Genomic DNA, 20294 nt, shown 5'->3' with positions numbered 1-20294 from the left:
AGAGGAAAGGACAGTGGATAGAGTCAGAACCAGGGTGAGAGCGGGGAATGACATGTGGAACAGTTACAGAGAAGTTATGACTCTCCTAAACTACCTGTTAAAAAATAAATGTAACAGAGGAAAAGAGAAGATGTAAAGTCAGCACAATGACTTTATTGAACCACATCAACAGTCACAGAGAGCTTTAAAAAAACTTAAATGAAAAAAGGCTTGGCTTTTAACAGAATGATAGAAATTTTCAGGGTGCTGAGAGCTCTGGGATTTCTGTCCTTTATACAGTTTGCACCATGCTCAGTTTCTCTCACTTCAGTCCATTTGCAGCTCCAATAATAAAATTATTTAAAAAAAAAAAAGAGAGAGAACTAACATAGGAGAGGTTTGATTTATTCCATTTTCTGTTCTTCTGTCTCCTGCAGGTCATGAGAGTAGACACATTTGTCTCCATAGGAGCAAGAACCCTGAAAAAAGGAAACAGAAAAAAAGTACACTGAGGGCGGCTGAAGGAGCACTGATGTTATACTGAAATCTCTAAAGCAGACATTAGTCAAAGTGGCTGGACCTTAATTATTTACATTAAGGTTGAACAGGTATTAAAGTGAGTCTGTTTTTGGTGTCAGAAACATGAATGATGCACTCACCACCCACTTTATTAGGGATACCTGTTCGACAGCTTGTTAAGACAAACATCTAATCAGCCAATCAAACAGCAGTGAGGCATAAAGCCATGAGCCACTGTAAAGACAACTCCATGAATAAATGCTGACAATTCTTGCAGCCCAGAACAAGCAAATGAGACTATGAACATCAAAACTGTCTGTCTCTAGTCAGTGATTATCAATGCTTGAAACCTCTGGTTACAGAGGTAACTCTGGAACAGAGCTGTGCAGTATTTTTTATAAACTTTTCCTTGAAAACATAAAGCAAAGCTCAGGGGCCACATCATTTAAACATCTCAGGGCTGTAACTTATTGCAGGACTCCATAAATTAAATGTGACATGGGGTTAAACAGAGTTTTTCCTTTTACTGTAATTTATTAAAGAATTTATTTCACTTTTTTGCTACAGTGTTTTAGTCAGAGGTAAAATAATTAGCACAATGAGTGTCTATACAACAAAGACAGCTGCTTTCTAAAGCGCTCCTCATAGACCTCGCTCTTCCTCTGCTACCTGGTATGAACCAGCGTGTTTGTGTGTTCAGAGCAGAAATAAATCAGGACTAATTAATGAAAATTGTTGTCATTAAAATTTGTTAATATGCCCTTTGGACGAGCAGTTTCATCTTCATTAAAGTGATTTAAATTAGTGCTGGTGTAAAGAAACAGACAGCATGTTCATTAGTCTCTGCTGCTGTTCTGAGAAAGAGATGTGAGTCAGGTTTGTCTTTTGTGTAAGTGAAAGAAAGGGTAGGCCATTTCCTAAAAAAAGAGTCTTTGTAACACATGGCTAAATGCATCAACAGCAGTCTTCATTATCAAACTCAGAGGTTCATCATCAAAAGAAAACCCAAAGAATAAGGCATAAGCATTCTGCCCGGTTGACTCTCATCGAGGCTGTGTTTAAGGGCTGAGGAAGAGACAGAAACATATAAAGGTGCTAAAAAATAAGTCTGGCGTGTCTTTTTAAGAGTCTGAGTGTACCGTCTTCATCTCTCCTTCATCTCAACTCAACCTGCCTGGATGTGAGAGCTGTGTTCCTGCACTGACCTGTCTGAACCTCTTGCAGGGGAACTCTTTCAGCTGAGAAGAGTCCGTGATCTGGTTCTTTCTCTTGTTCTGGCACTTCTTCCTCTTGTCCTGCAGGTCAGAAGAGAGGCCGCCGCTACAGGAGAAGATGTGAAAGGTTAGAGATGGATGGGAGAAAGACAGGATGGAAGTGGAGGAAAAGTCAGGGAGGACAAATACTGCATGAGAGGAAAGAAGAAAACAGATACATGTGAGGAAAAACACTTCCACGATCAAAAAGGGGAAACAAGGGCTCAAAATAAATTCAATCTACAATCTAAATTTTGTTTCAACTGAGGGTCATAAAGCTGTTTAATGATCAGAATCAGGGTTTTCATACACAAGCAGTTATCTTTACCTTGATGAAAAAACAATGAACAAGGTGAGTTAATAGTATATAAATAGCTTTTAAGAGCAAAAAGATCAGGAGTAAATCAAAGACTAATTTTCACACCCTTTTTAAATCTAACATACAATTTGTGATATTTTGTACACAATTAGAAGAAATCAGCCCTTTAATGCAAACGCTAAAATTGTAACTTATTCTTAAATTCGGTTTGTCAATGAATCAGGGCTCTCCTTGTTTCTTATTACCTCTGAAAATGTCAATAACTGGTATTCATAATAAAGTTTCAGAGTGACACCTGAAGCCCTTCACTCGTGTATTAAAGGTCCCATATTATGCAAAATCACTTTATTAAGTCTTTTAGAGAAATTTGTGGGTCTTTGGCTTTCCTCCCAGCCCACTAAATGTGATATTTAATGACAAAACCTGTACTTAGTAGTGCTTGTGAATGTAAAATTCTGACCTAAAACGAGCTGTTTGGGTTTGGGGGATTTGTAGACGTCAGTAATTCCCTTTTTTGACCAATCAGGAGATAGTCTGACCTAATTGGTCCACCTCAGCAGATACCCCCAAACCCCCTCCTCGCTGCTGCTCCAGCAGCCATCACTGCTTTGTTTTTGGCTGTAAACAGCCACAGAGTTCCATGCACAAGCTTCCCATCTTGGAAGAAGACAAGACTAAGTGGCTAGAGTTCATTCATCAGGAAATGTGCCAGCTACACTCAGTAAAACTGTGCATGTGTGTGCTAGTCACTTCACGGCCGACTGCTTTTCCAACTGTGGACAGTACAACAGAGGGCTAGCAAATAGGCTGGTCCTGAATCCAGGCGCATTACCAACCATCGACCCTGGAAATGTGAGTATTTTAAATGCTGTGTGCTGTGGAGTAGATGTAAGAGCTTTTCCTCAGTACCCCTCCTGTCTCTGTGCTGTGCTTCGATTCAGGATGCTAACTTTAGTTGCAGTTAGCCTGTTGTTTTAGCCTGTAACGTTCTGGTAAGCGATCTTCGCTGTTTTTTAAACATTGTGCACTCGGAGCTCGGTAGTCATGGATGTGGCACCGCTCTCAGTGATGGGGAAGAGCGGGGCGGTGGCTCATTTACATATGAAGGTCACGCCCACTAAATCAGAGCATTCTGAACAGAGGGGCTACGAGAGCCAAACAATGCTTCTGTGCTTGATTTATTGGCTTTTTGGACCAAAACATGTTACTACCATTTCATGAAGACACCAGTGATCCATGTTAAACTGCAGAAAAGGAGCATAATATGGCACCTTTAAAACTTTGTGTATTTTAATAAGCGGAGCTAAAAACTATGACCTCCTAATGTGTGTAAGCCTGTCAACGTGTGAGTGGGAGAACAGGTGTGTGTTACCCGGCTTTGGCGCGAGCCTTGGGTCCCCAGTACGCCTGGGGATTCTCCTGAAACCGAGTCAGGTGGCGTTTACGGGACTGAGGGTTTGCATCCTCCCTCACAGTGAAGCAGGCCTCCAATCTACACACACACACACACACACACACACACACACACACACACACACCACACACACACACACACACACACACACACACACACACACACACACACACACACACACACACACACACAAGTGTAAAGATCATCATAAGACTCCCTTGTGACATCCCTTTTGATACTTGTAGTTGGTCTCACTTCTGGTATTCAGCCTGTCTCACCTGGGCTCAGTGGAGAGGATTTTGAAGGCAGGGCTGGTCTCTGACAGTTTCTCCCTCTTCACAGGATTTGCCTTCTCCTAAAGAAGACTCGCACCATTCAGACATTTAATACTTGTGTTTGCTTGGAGCAACTTCTGACTTTATTTGTGTTTGTTTTATTTTTACCCAGCATCTCATAATGTCCCAGATGACTGCAGGAGAAGCATCTGTCTTGATGGCACTCTTACAGGCGTGAGAGAGGGAAACCCTGTGACCAGCATGGAGGAGAGCAGACCTAGAGACAGGATTTGAAAGAAACAGCTTTAAGGTCTGGGTTCAACAGGAGAAGCACAAACATGATAAAGATGCTCTGAAAGTCTTACAAAGTCAGCTTCTGACTGTCAGTTTCTATTCAGACTAAACATAGACTGGTTAAAACAAAGGCTGAAGATTGAACCAGATGTTTAAAATGTCTCTTATTGATATAAAGGTGCTAAGTGAAGGAAAACACAGTCATTCTGCAATGACATATTAGTGCTCAGATATAGTGTTAACATTGAGGCGATTTTGAAGAGGGGGCAACAGAGAATTCAGCTTTTAAGGAAATTGATCTTTTTCAGTCAGTCCTGGAATACTTTGTCGCTTTTAACAGTCTTTATTGAGAGTCTCCTTTGTTTTTCTTTTATCCACTGGTTTTGGAAGCTCTCCGTCAAAGACAAAAAGAGTCTGACAAGGATTGTTAAAATCTGTTCCAAAATAACCGGTGTAAAACAGAGAGACTTAAACTCACTTTGCAACCGGCAGACACTCAGAAAGGCTGAGAACATTTCAGCCTCTTCAACTCATGTCCTTTTAAATTAATTCTGCTTAATGTCTGCACAGCGTCGCTATGTTTTATCTGCTTGTAAAACAAACCGTTCATTCCTTCCACGATCAGATTACTGAATGCTTCATAAAGATCTTTTATCTTGGCGCTGCTTATCTTTCATCTGTCTTTCTACCTTATTTATCCATTGAAACTTTGTATTTATTTGGTTGGACTGACTTTCAAATTTGCCCAGTGTCAACTCCTTTAGTCTCATTCATGTTCTTAACTTTTAACTCCTTGTGTAGTTTTTTTTACTGCTGCTTTTATTTTTTATTTATTATTATTTATTTTTTTTAGAACTGGAAATATTTTTTTTTTTTGTGTGTGTGTCTGTCTAGTAAAAGCTGCTCCACACAAATTGCCCCAAAGTTGTCTGAATCTGAATCAGAATTGTGTAAAGCTTGGCTCAGACCATAAAATTCTCCGGCCCATTTGAGTTTGATTCAGCTCTGCGGACAATCAACAGAGAAAACTGATGTGGTACTATGATTGGCTACATGTTTCTCCCCAGATAATATTCTGGCTTGGGCAGGTAATGGATCAATCTTAAGCCCCACAGTCATTTAACAGAGTTGTCAGAGCCATCCCAATAATTTTTTAATTGTTTGAAATTGATAAGGATAACGCCACACATTTTTGCTGAGGATGGCAACGGCCAATCAGAGAGACACACCCATGGGGGAATGATTGGAAGTTATTAGAGACGAAAATGGCAGCGATGAAGGGGCGGAGTGGGCTACTGCGCTGGACAGTGGAGATGGAAACAAGACAACCAACGTCTATACATGTCACGAAAAGATTATCACACCTTCTCTGAATAAAAAACAAAAGATAGAGAGAAATCGCCAAAAGTCAACTATTCACACTGGCTTCCTTGTGAGATGACGTACAATATTTATCATTATTTTCAAATCTTTTAGAGTGTGCATGTTGAAGATTTAAGAGAAGGTCATCTGTGAAGATTTTTAAAATCCTGTAGTTTGAACCAGGTTTAACAGTACTCTAGTTTTCTTAGAGTCCTTAATGAGAAAACTTCTTAAGAATCGCTTCAAAATCTAAATATGTAGATTTTAGTAAGAAAGAAGGGCAGATGTCACCAACTAAAAGATTTTTCATATACAGCAACAGTATCAAAGCAATGCTACAATGTCTTAAAAATCTTGTATACTTCTGTGAGTGTGTGTGTGTGTGTTTACCTGAACTGCAGCAGAGGTGGAGTATTGCAGTGTACTGTGCTGCTCAAACTGTCCACAGCGTAATAAAGCGGTACATCTTCCAACTCCTGAAACAAACACCACATCATAGCATTATAATGTGTCAGTCTACCAGGAAATAAACTTCTGTGTGCTTTTCACACAGCTAACGGCACCCACAAGACAACACCAGGAGATGAAAACAAGTTCTGTGCTGAGACAGGACATAAAGACGGGGGAGGAATACCTCAGTCACCATGCTGAGCATGCCCTCAATACGTTTAGATGTAGCAAATCTGGAAGGGTTTCCCGACACTGCAGACAAGACCTTCTGGACAAAAGCCAAGTCATGGATTGGCTCCGCCCACAAGGGACCACCGAGCTAAAGGAGGGGCATATGCAGGCTTTAAAAGGAGTGTTATATGCGTTTACACATTAATAACTCTACATAATCAGATGACTTTTGGTGCCTATTGTGAAGTAACAAGTGTTGATATCAGCTCATTGGAAATTTAAAGACTGAAGCTGCATGATGCAAAAGTTAACCACCAAACCCATAACAAGTAATGTAAACAAGACAATACAAAGTCTACATGTGTATGCGTCACACCTGATGTCTCTGTCCACAGTGCTCACACTCTGGGCCAACAGGAGGTCCAACAGCAGGAGAATACTTCATACTGAAATCACAGAGGGTTCATTTGTAGGTAACACACACTGCCAAGCAAAGAATGAAGTGTTGTGGAAGAAAAGAAAGAAGCCACTGAGAGCAGTGTTTACAGTTCATTTTTCCATTGAAGCACAGCTTGGGTTAGCAAATTAAACAGGAGGGAGGAAATGTAAAGGCCTTCCTGGAGAAAGATTTCATCCAAAATTTCAGGATATGAAGAAATACTGTCATCTGTCATAAATGAGTAGTGGTGAGACGCTCCTACTTTAATGCAGGATGAGTTTATAGACTGGAACAAAAGCCTGACAAATTCACTAATTTCATAAACCTCATGATGACCTGAGGAAGAGCAGTCCAACTTACTGATTCCCGTTGGCTGTCTTCCGACCCATTCTCTGTAAGTGGAAAGAGCCACAGCCGACACAGTTGTACACCAGAGCCTGTTTACTGCAGGACAAGACAAAAAATGAACAAGTAAAAAATCTAAAAGACAGCACTGGATCCGCACACAGCGATGTTTTGTGGTGTTTCACCAGGGGGCATGAAGGTATGTGACTGCAGAGCTTCTAACATGGATACAGACACATTAACAATGCTGCATCCTGTGTCTTTGTTTAGTTTATATGTCTACTGTCCAGCTGGGCAATCATTTTACTTTTCAAAAATTTATATATTTAAATATGTTCCTGCCTGTCGTTATCTCGTGACTGTCTGCTGCTGCCATTATTTTTAGCATTTGTTGCTGCAGTGACCCAGTTTCCCTTCATTCAACTTTCATCATACATCAGCCTTTGTTAGAAGACAATACAGTATATATATATATATATACAAGGGTGTGTTTTGTGTGTGTGTTTTGTGTGTGTGTGTGTGTACCTGGCTGAGTTTTTCACTTTGGCCTGCCCTGTGAAGACTCGTACAAAGACTCTGATGTAGAAGTCGACACTGACACTCAGCAGAGGTTGGATGTAGCGCTGGTAAACCGCTGCTCTCTGATCCAAACTGTGCAGGATGATACGTAGAGCCTGCAGGGAAAACACAGATATGTACATTCACACTTTCTTTTCTTTACATTAAGTGACTGCTGGCCTAAACTATGTATTCACTAAAACATTAACACATGCAAGAAAAATGTGATATTCTGCCCAAAAAGATGATTTTTACACACATAAAAATATAAGTCATGCAGACCAAAGCTATGCTGGTTACCTATAAACTGACCTCCGTAGGTTTCTCAGTTCTGTATCATTAATTGGCACCTGAAGTCAGGCGTTTAAGTGCCTACTGGCATCTCATAATAACTATGAAGCTGTGAATTTGAAGATATAAATTTGGAGGAATTTAGAAGTAAAATGCTGATGCATTATTATGTTTAAATGAACAGACTTGGAAGTCCCACCATTGCAGTTTTGCCGATTTCACCTGTGGTGAAAAGCTGCATGTGTAGTTGTGTTTTTGATTGTTTTACCAGCTCTTTATCTTCTCTGAATTTCAACCTCAGTTTTTTTCTGTTTCATAACATTTTTAAGGCCTCTCATTCACCTTCTCTTCCTTTCTTGGTCTTAGTTACCATTTACTTATTGTGTCATTTTTGAATTCTATTTTAAACCTTTATTCTCATAAAGACATTGAGTTCATCAACATGAAAACACAGTATATAACACTGTGAAATACAACAAATCCAAGGTTTTGAATAAGGGTGAAGTATTTAAGGGCACTGCTCCATCCAAATACAGGACAGTCAAAGGGAGCAGAGAGTGGGGAAAAACAGCAACACAGCTTCTGCACATGGGTCACTCACCTAGACACAAACATTACTGAAAAGTCCACAAGAATATTTAGAAGTCTTTTAGTTTATGTTTAGTTTACTTTAAGTTGGATTAATTACTCGATCAATGTATCTTTAAACGACCTTTCTCTGAGTTCATATCAGTGAAATTAGCCCTATTTTCATCTAATCATCTTTTCAAATTGTACTGACTTGTCAATATTGGAAATTTCCTATTTTACTCACACTGGTTCCCATTAAAAGTAACAACCTGGTGAAATTAACAAGTAACTTGAGCAGTCCAGCTGTGGATCATGTGTCACTGCAGACAGAGCCAGTCTTGATCTTTCATTAATGAAAAGACCCTGATGAGACCATCGTAGATCCATCTGTCTTCTCTATGAAGAGTTACAAATGTATGAGCATAAACACAATCACACACACAAACCTGATTCACCAACCTGTAGCCTCAGGCCACAACTTGTGACATTTACTTTTTTTCTGTCACACCCACACACAAACAGCTTGTACACACATTTATACACCAAGAAGCACGACTGAAGAAATACAATCTGGTGACATGTCTGTGCATGTGTCTCCACCACAATTTGCGTGTGTGTGCGCGTGTGTGTGCGCGTGTGTGTGCGTGTGTGTGTGCGCGCGCGTGTGTGTGTGTGTGTGTGTGTGTGTGTGTGTGTGTGTGCGTGTGTTTTCTCACCATCTCGTGACAGTATTTGGCTTTGATGGAGACTGAACCATATTTGCTGTAGCAGGTCTCTCCACTGTTTCCTGCCATCACAGCCATGTCCGTGCACGTTATACACAACAGACCTGAGAGAAAGGGGGAGGTATGCATGTGTGTGTGAGAGACAGAGGGAGAGAGGCAGACAAAAAGAGTCAAAAGACAAGAGTTGAAAAACAAATAGCATGCTTTATGTAAATTCCCTTACAGTTTTATTTTGTGGATGCACGACCACTGGGATTTTTAAACCAGTGCAACTCAAATAGAGCATAAACATTATATTGACCTGCCTCTCATCTAATTGTAAAGCTGGTTTTAGAGTTTTTTTATTGCCATGAAAATTAAACCAGATTTCAGACACCTTTCTTTTCTTTTCTGATATGAATAAAATACCAAACATTTTGAAATGTAACAGAATCCAAAAAAATCATAACTACAACACAAGTCCAGTAGTCCTTTTTTCCTCTTTCAAATTTATTTTTCACATTCACTTTATATTTCGATTTGTTATTGAATGTTCTGTTTTGATTTCTTGTGCTATTTGGACAATAATAAGGAGAGTACAATTAACCTTCACTTAAAGAAGCTGGAACTTTCTCTGCACAACAAAAACTTTCTTTGCAAAAGACAAAAAAAGCTTTCAAAGGTTTTAGGTACTGACTGAATTGAAGCTCTGTGCAATGCATTCAACACCAGGGTTTATGGATGTCAGTGAAAAAACAGGGTGTTTTCAACCAGTTTTAAAGGTCCCATATTATGCTCCTTTTCTGCAGTTTAATATGGATCACTGATGTCTTCATAAAATGGTAGTGACATGTTTTGGTCCAAAAAGCCAATAAATCAAGCACAGCAGCATTGTTTCCAGGCCCTCATAGCCCCTCTGTTCAGAACCGTCTGATTTAGTGGGCGTGGCCTTCATATGTAAATGAGCCACAGCTGATACCGCCCCGCTCCTCCGTGTCACTGAGAGCGGTGACACAAGCTCTGAGTGCACAATGTTTGAAAAAAAGCGAAGCTCGTTTACCGTGACATTACAGGCTAAAACAACACGCTAACCACAGCTAAAGTTAGCATCCTGAAGCTAACACAGAGACAGAGGGGGCACTGAGGAAAGCTCTTGCATCTGCTCCACAGCACACAGCATTTAAAATACTCACATTTCCAGGGTCAGAGGTTTGTTGGTGGATGGTTGGTAATGTGCCTGGATTCAGGACCAGCCTATTCGCTAGCCCTCTGTTGTACTGTCCACAGTTGGAAAAGCAGTCGGCCGTGAAATGACTAGCACACACATGCACAGTTTTACTGAGTGTAGCTGGCACATTTCCTTGATAAATGAGCCACTTAGTCTTGTCTTCTTCCAAGATGGGCAGCTTGTGCATGGAACTCTGTGGCTGTTTACAGCCAAAAACAGAGCAGTGATGGCTCTTCAACTTTGGTAAGAGGGTAGGGAGGGGGTTTGGGGGTGTCTGCTCCGGTGGACCAATCAGACTTGCTCCTGATTAGTCAAAAAAGGGAATCACTGAAGTCGGCAAATCCCCCAAATCCAAACAGCTCGTTTTAGGTCAGGATTTTACATTCACAAGCAGTACTAAGTACAGGTTTTGTTATCAAATATCACATTTTGTGGGCTGGGAGGAAAGCCAAAGACCTGTATTCCTTTCAGTCGCCATCTGTTGCAGCTCTTCTTCTGTGTACTCCGGTTCATACAGGTATTCCAAAGTGAATGGAACTTCATCGTCGCTGTCATAGTCACTCATTTTGAATTTCTTACACTTCCTCACAATCCTTGGAGTACAAACAAAAGAATTACAATACTTGATCAAACTCACACGAGGCTACAGCCGGTGCCCGAAGCATAGCTTGTTTACATTCCCTACAGCTGAAAGGAGGAGGGGGGACGGAGCGTACTAGCGCTGTGCGGAAGGACACATGACCAGTTAGTTAGGTCCGCATAAATGTTTATATTTCCGAAGACTTAATGCACTTAAAAAAAAATCATGTAGCGTACTCTTAAACTGTGGTATTACTTTTTGATTTGAGTTCTTGTAGGCAGAGAAAATAGCCTTTGAATCCGGTACGGTATTTCCCTGTTAGCGTCTATTTCCTCGTCACCATCGATTACAGTTTATGTCTTACTGAGGGAGAGGAGACAACTTTCTACTGTATCTAATGTCCTTAGTGGTCACATAGAGCTCATACAACCCCACTTAAAAAAAAAAATGAACTATCCCTTTAATGACGGGAAGTTATTACGTTGTGGGATCTGTAGATATCAGCAAACCCAAACTAGCGTTACAGATAGGGTTAGAAAAAAAGACTGTCTTGTTACTTGTATTCTAAATGAAAAGAAAAATAGGCTTTCATTGCTCTTTGTGTGGTGTTAAAAGTAGTACATTTAAACCATTCCCTTCTGTACTCCATTTATTTTTAAGAGAAAATCATTACATGTGATTAAAATACCACAAAACTCTCTAACAAATACTGCCAAACACTGTATTCTCAGACCAAGAATGCAATCTCAGACCCAAAGCAAACCCGAGACAGAATGATAAAAAATGAAAAGCTTGATAGACCAAACTACCCACCTCCTTCACTGACAGCCTGCACAGCTGAATCCAAAAATGCAGAGGGGCTACCATAGGGATCCAGATCGATCACATCGTAACGCTCTTTCTTCCCTCGCATCTCGTACATCAGCATACTGCAGAAAAGGATAAAAGAGAGAGGGAGTATGGGACAAATTACTGTCAATGGCTGGAACAAACAACAGCAGTAACAACAAAGATAAAACATCAAAATGAAGTCAAAAGGAATGGAGGAGAGAAGTGTACACAAGACAAGTCAAGGCAAATGGAAAATAGAAGAGTAGAAAAGGGCAGAACAAAAGAAGCATGAAGACAGGCAAGACAATTAGTGAAAAGGCCAAAAGAGTTCACGGAAGGAGAAAAAGAAAAGGGGCATGAGAGGAGAAGAGACCCGGAGCGGAGGGATGAAAGAACAAAAGGTGAAAGGTGAAGACATGAGAGGAAAGAGGATGAGAGAATCAAGAGGAGCAAGAGGAATAGACAGACAGCAGATCAGTGAGGCAGAAATGTGAAAGTGGCCGTGGCAGAGCGGCAGCAAACAAGCGAACTCCCCCTGAACCTTCTGAGCCATCTTACCTAGCATCCTTGCAGCTGGCCTGCAGCAGGTGGTTGACTCCATTGTACTGTGCGTTCCTGGCGATCAGCGCCGCGGCTTTGGAAGAGAAATCGTTGGCTGTGATGCTCTGCAGGCCGGGGACCTCCAGAGCAAAACGCACAGAGCGCAAACCAGAAGCAGCCAGACCCTCCAGTACACGAAGACCATGCTGGAGCAGAATGGAGGGACAAGCTTTGAGCAGCATGAACTGTTATTGGTCACGTTATTGCAGAAACGGGTACTTTGACTCTAATCTTTCCATATTACACAATAAAAAAAACTCTGAGTGACAACATGTGGCCTGCAAAGGACGTCTGTTTAGGAGAAAATCAAATATGTAAAATAAAATGATTTGATGTGAAAATGCAGACAGGAACGTGCATTGAGAAAAATTCTAAAAATCAGCAAACTAACACAAAGCAGACGTAAAGCCAGGGGTATAAAATAGTCTTAAAAAAGGAAACCCAGTCTTGAACTTGTGACGAGCACTTAAAAAGTGATTTTAGAGATTTTTTTTTGCAGGTCAAGTGAGGGTTTGGAGCTCCAAGAAAGTAAGCCTGCCTCGAAGCTCACTCTAAGCTTGTTGGGCGTGAAAGATTTTCACAGGATTTACTCAGCCCTGGTAGGGTAGACGAGACCATAAGGTTATTTTGTTTTTTTTTCATCTGAGGATCCTTCACTGGATGCATCATGCTGTCTGAAAACAGGACAGAGAGAGTCCAAAACAGTCTGTGCACCATTGAACCAAAGCAATGAACTAAGAAACAGAAAGGCTCCACTGAAGTCATCAAAACTGAAGAGCTGGGGATTTTTTCTATGAAATACATGATTATTCTTTTCATTTAGGATCCCTACCAACTCCTGAAACACTATTTTTTTCATTGACTGGATTCACCTTGTCTTTTTCCAGTGTTTTTCTAATAAGTTACGAACAAAAATATTTGACTACCATGTAAGATTATGATAACAGGATTAAGCATTTAGGAATATGTCAACACTGGGCACATACAGTATTTACTGATGCTGATCACTGCTAATTCATTGTTTTCAGTCACTTCAGAATTTGTATTTGTAACTCTATTATGCTGCATTCCTTGAAAGAGGTCCCCTTTTTTGAGAAATTTTATGGAAAATTATTACTATTGTTTTTTTGTTACTATTGTTATTTATGCTGCTTGGGATTTAGATCTAACTTTAACAACAGAGTCTGCAGATATTTCACTAAGAAATACATTTTTAGATCTCACCATTGAAGCATGTATTAACAGCAGTTGTCATTTGTATAAAATAACAAATCTCTTCATTAATAAAATACAATAATATTATTTTTTTACCTGTCAGTAAACACCAGGGTAAAACTCTACTCAACTCTTCTACTGTTATTTTATAGGATTGTTTTAACATAATGAAAACCCCCAGGGTTTCATAACGGATCTCCTTCTCTCTCTGAAACTTCAGGCCAGCCGAGTGTGAAATTAAATGCTGCAACATTAACATAAGTCATTTGATGGAGGGCCTATACAAACTGCTTTATGCTGGTATCAGTGTGTATTTTTGGAATGGGAAACCCCAGTGGGACAAAATGACGAACACTGACAGTGTTTGGGCCACAGAATCACACTTCAAGCCTCAGAACTATGAAAGCCTCGCAATGCCCCTCCTTCCTTCTTTTATTGGGTAATTTTGTTTGTTCTGTTTTATATCTATAGACTTTTTACTGACTTGTAAAGCCACAGTTAAAAATCTATATTTCCCCAAAAAGGAAGCAATAAATAATAAATATTGTAATCCATGTTTTTCAGCTCTGGTCACCATTAGATACAAGCCATTTTTCCCTCCCATCATCTTTACCTCTACTTTCCAAACTGAAATCCACCGAGGCATATTACATAACAAAACAGTCATAGGACAGTGACAAATAAGGTTTGGTGTGATGTCTAATTCAAAAATAAGCTTTTACGCAAGATGTTTGTCTAAATGTTTAGTTTGCATTTCTGTTGTTGTCATTGCATTTTATGGCATTTTTGCCATTTTTAACCAATTACAAAATCATCACCATTCACCTTCCTAGAAGTTATGAAAGTGTACTGATGAAATAAGTTATTTGTTGTGAAATATCAAATTATATTTATAATAATTTTATTTCAAAACTTGATAATATGTTTTTTGTTGTACTCAATAGATCAATATGCTGCAGACATCAATTTTTCTCTCTATTTTTGTCAGTTGGTTTAAAATCATTTTAAATAGCATTTTTTCAGCGCATTAGGCTGCTAAAACCATATTCATGGTACTTTCTACGAAATATCAGATTTTCATGAGAAACATTGGTTTCACCAGTTGACAGGAACGGTTACACCAACTTACCACATCTTTCACCTCATACTACACTCAAAAGCAGCATACATTATGTTTAACATATTATGTGCACCACACCTTTTTTATTCATCTGTTACGTTTTCTGCATTTTATGGTTTTGATATTATTTTTGGTAATATGCAGATGAGGGTGGTTTGCCTGTAGTTCAAGCTGTTCAACCAACTGATGGTGCCTCTTTTTCATTGTAAGTTATGTTTTTTTTATTTCTAGTCTTCTGTTTGAGAAACATTTAAAATGAAAATGGCACGGGGTGCAGATGGCCCAGGGTCTAGGTCACTTGTGGGTGGTTCAGGTTTAAATCCAGCTTGTGGCCTGTCTCCTGTACATCACTCCCCACACTCACCCCCTTTCCTACTCTAGCCATTGTCCTCCTATCTAGTTAAAGGCATGAAAAAGGCCTTCCAAAAAATTATATGGAAAAAAAATCACTTTGTTAACTTTCCAAGCCAATTTAGTCTCTCAGCAGCGTTTTCCAATCTTAGACACAACACATAAGTAAGATACAACAAGGCTATCATGTTGTACTTTGTATAGTAAGGCACTACTTTGCTCTTTATTTTTTTAATCAGAACTACAAGATAAATAAATTTATAAATTATGGGATATAAAACAAAAATGAAGACACAGTCTCTTATAAAGTTGCTGTTCTTCTCGTATATTTTTGATAATCCCATGATAAATCAAACCTACCTCACATTTCTCCCCCACTGTTGCAGTTACAGTGGGCTCCTTCTCTGCTCCATTTTTTTGCTCTGTCTGTGCATCAGCCTCATTTGTCTCCTCTGAAAGAGAGACCACCACCCTCTCCTTCTCTCCAGGCACCACCACCTTCACCCCACGCTGAGCAAGCACTTCTCTGGAAAACTCTGTGATCACAGCACATCTGGAGAGGGAAAATGATTACTTTTACATACAAAGGTCCTGTGTGTCATCTATCTTTACAGGAGAAATGACAGAGCCTTCTTTACATTTCCTTCTATCAAAACACAACTGCATAAGTTCTCTTACTTGTATATATCACTTTACAGCTATATTTCAAGATCTTTGCATTAATCTTCAAACATGTTTTCAAGTGATTGTGGTAAACAACACAGATTATGGCTGCACGATCAAAAATATGGAAAAGTGTGTGACACGGTGACATCTTCTCCCACTGAATGCAAGAGAAGATGTCACCCCACCAGGAGGTGCCCAATCCTGACTAAAACCAAAGACAACTTTTCATGAAATTGCAGGAATAGTTAAATAGAGCAAGAAAGACTAACTGGTTGTGGTCAAAAGGGCGCCACCCTGTGGCAGTGGGATATTCCCAATATTAGGCAGGTTGAAGATTTTTTACCATCCTCTGTCTCATATGACTTTACTTGACAGATTTGAAATACTTGAACCCAACTTCATGGCATTTGAGAATAGCAATGAGGCAACAGAAGCAGCCACAGTTAATACTTACGTCAAATCTCTGTTAAACTCTTGGACAGGGTTGTAAAACACCTCATTGGCATTGGGAAACAAGATAGATGCCTTCCCCTCCTTGACCACTGTTTCCCCAGGTAGCAATCCTTTGGATAGTGTCTTCTCTGTCTCAGCTGTTGTGTCTGTTTGAGGAGGAGGTGTGGTACTTTGGATCTCGGGGCCCTGGGCAGTTTTCAGGGGCTCCATGGATCTCAGTCCCCTTCTTGCAGCAGCAGCTCTGCTTAAGCTGCCACAAATGTTCTTTGTGGCTAAATGGGTGCAGGAAGGATGAAGCTGATGGGAGATGATCAGGGAGAGCGGTCGAGCAGTCCGCACCAGCATAAAGGTTTAGCTTCTGGAGTGGAAAAGAATTTGGTCTAAATGCTGTCAAAGAAAAAAAAAACAGAACAAAATTTATTTGAAGAACCCATAAACGAGTCCCACATCTTACCATCCACTTTTTGATATTCATACTTATTAAATATTTGACCATTTAACTTGATATCAAAAAGAAGAGTGGTTTTAACAGACACCCTTAACAGGTGTTGATAGAGGTGGGAGTCACAAGATAATTCAGAATGCAATACAGAAAGATCCATGGCCCTAGATAATGATAATATCGCATTACAGCTAATTAGGGCTAACTAATAAACTGAAAGAAAATTCTAAAACAATAAAACAACACAGAACCTAGATTTATGCAACATTTTAATGATACATCTGGACAATTTAGAACATGAAAATAAAATAGATAAGAGACAGGGCCATCAAGAAGAGATGTAACTTTTTAAGGGACTCAAAAATGTCAAGTGACCAAGCAGATCTGATTTCTATAGACAGATCCATAGCTTAGGAGTAGTCACCAATAAGGTATGGGTTCCCTCTGTTTTGAAGTTTTGATCTCAATTTCTAAAATAGGCTAGCTTGTTGACCTCGGTGATCACACTGCAGCATGACACTGCATGATATCAGAAAAATAAGGAAGTGCTAATCCAGCCTGTACAGCCTTTAAAACAATCAGTTTTTTGTAATCGATCATAAATCTGGCAAAAGGCAAATTTATGTGGCTAAAGAAATTGGTGTTACGTTGTCATAATTGTGTATCCTAGTTAGTAGATGAGAGTAGATGGGCTGCATTTTGCTCAAGCTGAAGGGGCCACTAAGCACTGACAACAAACCAAAACACAGAGAAATGTTTGCATGGTATGTTCTGTTCTTTGTAGCAAACTTTTGTCTTATTGCTATTTTGGTCAACACTGTTCAGTATCTTAATAATAACATTGAAAAAGTAAAGATTTAACTAAAATCAAGACCAGGATATTTTGTCGCCGTGAGGCGTTGTCCCATAGTTTCTTATTTGACAAAGCAAAGGCACAACAACCAAGTAAGCATCCTTCGTTGATTGTATGTCTCAAAGAATCAGCAAATTCTGTATTTCTTTAGTACCTTTAGCTTTGTGTCTCTTTTAGCAATGGTTGATTTAATTTTTGAAACAACTTCTAAACTGAGTGAAAACTGGGCTCACTTTAGCTACACAAGCAAACCAAATGCACATTTGGCGTTCAATCAAGAGGAAAACCCTCATGTTATTTACCAGCCAGTTGCACTTATTAGCAGTCTCGCTAGCTACGCTTTGCACCTTGTTTACCTGAGACACCTGCAGGCGGACATCGATTTCCTCATAAGTTGAGGGCTTTATTTTAAAAGCAAAATTGGTGACCCAATGGTAACAGTCTCCTCACTGGAACAGGCAGGACTGTCTCTTTTCCCACTCTACTCTCACGTTATCACATGGAAGTCGCCATGTTTGGGGCTTCTCCACGGAAGCCTGTAAGTTCAAAAGTTGGAGACGCGAAACGCGTTGTCTGCTCCTCTCTGCCCCTTTGGTAGATCTGTGCACTGTCAGGGAAACGGTGTAATGTAAGGACAAGAGGAAGAGGGTCGATCAGTCAGCCACTGCACACACTGCTGGCCTACTTTTCCCCGCAGCAAACATGTGAGGAGACTGGAAAACACATCAGTGTGCTTTCATGAATAATCTAATTTAATCTCACCGTGCCTGAAGTCTGTGATGCGTTCTGATGAAAAGGCTAAACATAGCCTATGGATTAACCAAACCATCCAGGACCATAATGTGCGAAGATAAGAAATGCCTTGGGGGAAAACGGGGTCAATACATGTCACTGCCGAGCAGTTTATGGGAAGAATGAAGTGAATTTAGATTTTATGAGAGTGTTTTACTTTTACTCTGGTAAAGGACAACTAGTAAAGAGATTTGTTAATGTTGTTGTCTTGCTTGTAGTTTAATTCAAAGAGTTCTAAGTGTATTTAGGTTGAAACACTTCTTGTTTTCTCCTCTTGTATGTAATTCTATTTTTCCTCACTTGGTGTGTTATTTGCTGCATTTTGAAACAATTGCTTGAAGCAAGCAAGCCTGGATCAGGTTGCATGAGACATGGGATCAAAAACTGCATGGGCCCAACATGTTGTAATTCTTTATGGGTTTGAACAGTGCACTTTATTTTACAGATATATTAACAATATAAAAAAAATACATTTTGAACACACAACAGAGCTCCCCAGCTAATATTTAGAGTAGGCTTGAGGGTATAACAGAATTAAGTACATGCAGGCCAGGCAGGGAATCTGTCCATGGTCTCACCCATGAGCAGTTTAGTCCCAACCAAGAAAATAGAAAAACACATATAATGATGGAAGAAAATTGATTCTATAAATTATGACATATTATTATATTCAAACTCACAACATCATTTTATTTGTCATCTTTATATTATCAACAGACCAACTTGTATGAATTTTGTCAGCATTAATGTGACATGCAAGAAGTTCTTTTATAGAACTTGATTTTTAACTCTGTCAAGTTTCTTTTTTTGTTTGCTTTATATACTGTATTAATCCCACAAGGATGTTCTCCATTCTGATGAAACATGCTACGCTGAAATAGATTCAAATATGTGTGACCAATTCTGCAGACTAGGGTGGTGCAACCAGGGCACCTAGTGTGTGCATAAATAAAAAGCAGTCATTTGTCAGACCAAAATGTGGTTAATCTTAACCAGAAAAATTAAACATATACAGATTTAAGATTCCTGATTAAAAAATGTTCTACTACCTACTTTACTGAGTAAAGTGGTTTCCATGAGGCAACATATATTTAAATTAATTTCTAACAGTGAGACAGAGTGTAAGAGGGTGCCTACAGTTTGTGATTGACCAAACTGTCTTTAGTTTGGCCTTTGCAGTCTCTGCAGGCAATGAAGGCCGGGTCCTCTGAAGGCTGCAGGCTTGGGTCACAGCTTAATTTATTTTCATCTTACCTCTTTCTTACTAAAAGAAATATGTTGGAGTGGTTTTCTTCAGCTTAAAGTACAACACAATAAAATGTGTCACTTTAAAATGCAAAGGAAGCTGCCTGAACTTCAGACACCTTAGATTAAACATGCCTGAATTTAGTGTTTAGTGTTTGTGTGTTTTCTTTTTGGATTGTATATTTTAAAGCTCCTGTAAGGAACTTGCAGCAAGTAGCAACCCCCTGTTTAAAAAAAAAAATCAAAATGAAGCAATGTGGAAGAGCTGGAAGCTGCAGTTCATTGAGTGTCCAAAATAATCTCCCGGATTTCATTTAAAGCTCCTATGAGGAATTAAAGTGGTTGCAAAACAGATAAAAAAATGATTCTGATGCCTTTTATGGGCTCCAGCAGTAAAGGAGACAACCAGCAACATAACAGATAATTTCTTATATTAAAGCTACAGGCCTGAAACTGCTGAGGGGTTAGATGTCAGACCAGCCGACTGACAACAGACTGGAAAAGCTGCCTTTTTATTTCAAACAGCAAGTATATCGTGTGACATATTGGAATGAAAAAAAAAACCCTAGAAGTGTCCTAGCCATAAAGTTACTGTTTAGAAATAGCCTAAAAGCTGATGTTCAGGTTTTATATTTTTACAGGTCATTAATAGTTGAACAGTCTTGATTTCAGTTCTTCAATAACAAGCTAAAAACTCCTTACAGTGGCTTTAACTTAAGACTTTAATGTTATTTTTGTGTCGTCTTATGTCCTTAGTCCCTTTAAGTTTAGAATGTTCTGCCTGATTGTGTGGATGATAAAACAAATAAAAACTGAAACTCTTAGATAAAATTGATAAAACGGGTGACATTTCATAATCATAAAAAAATACTGACATTTTTTGGTCAACAAATCTTAGAGGGTTGCTGTTAGGGTATCATGATCTGTCGTTTTGAAGCTCTGGTTTTCGTCTGACTCGTGAATACTTTCACAAGC

At 39.4% G+C, this 20294-nt stretch overlaps 1 protein-coding gene across 1 annotated transcript; it reads right to left on the bottom strand.

Moving 5' to 3' along the window:
- Positions 1-345: 345 nt before the first annotated feature.
- trmt1 (tRNA methyltransferase 1) lies at positions 346-17882 on the bottom strand. The gene is made up of 16 exons (XM_074688659.1): positions 17639-17882; positions 15989-16374; positions 15229-15421; positions 12141-12328; positions 11565-11680; positions 8956-9068; positions 7346-7494; positions 6836-6919; positions 6413-6482; positions 6050-6184; positions 5806-5891; positions 3928-4036; positions 3763-3839; positions 3443-3562; positions 1704-1818; positions 346-458 (listed from the first exon to the last, which is right to left on the bottom strand). Exons 2-16 carry the CDS (start codon positions 16330-16332, stop codon positions 384-386), a joined length of 1974 nt encoding a protein of 657 aa, XP_074544760.1. The 5' UTR covers positions 16333-16374; positions 17639-17882; the 3' UTR covers positions 346-383.
- Between the last annotated feature and the right edge of the window lie 2412 nt (positions 17883-20294).

This window comes from Halichoeres trimaculatus, unplaced genomic scaffold (genome assembly GCF_033239565.1).
Source record: "Halichoeres trimaculatus isolate MK-OKI-2021-1 unplaced genomic scaffold, fHalTri1.1 fHalTri1_scaffold_2, whole genome shotgun sequence".
NCBI lineage: Eukaryota > Metazoa > Chordata > Actinopteri > Labriformes > Labridae > Halichoeres > Halichoeres trimaculatus.
This window is presented reverse-complemented; position numbering and strand designations above follow the sequence as displayed.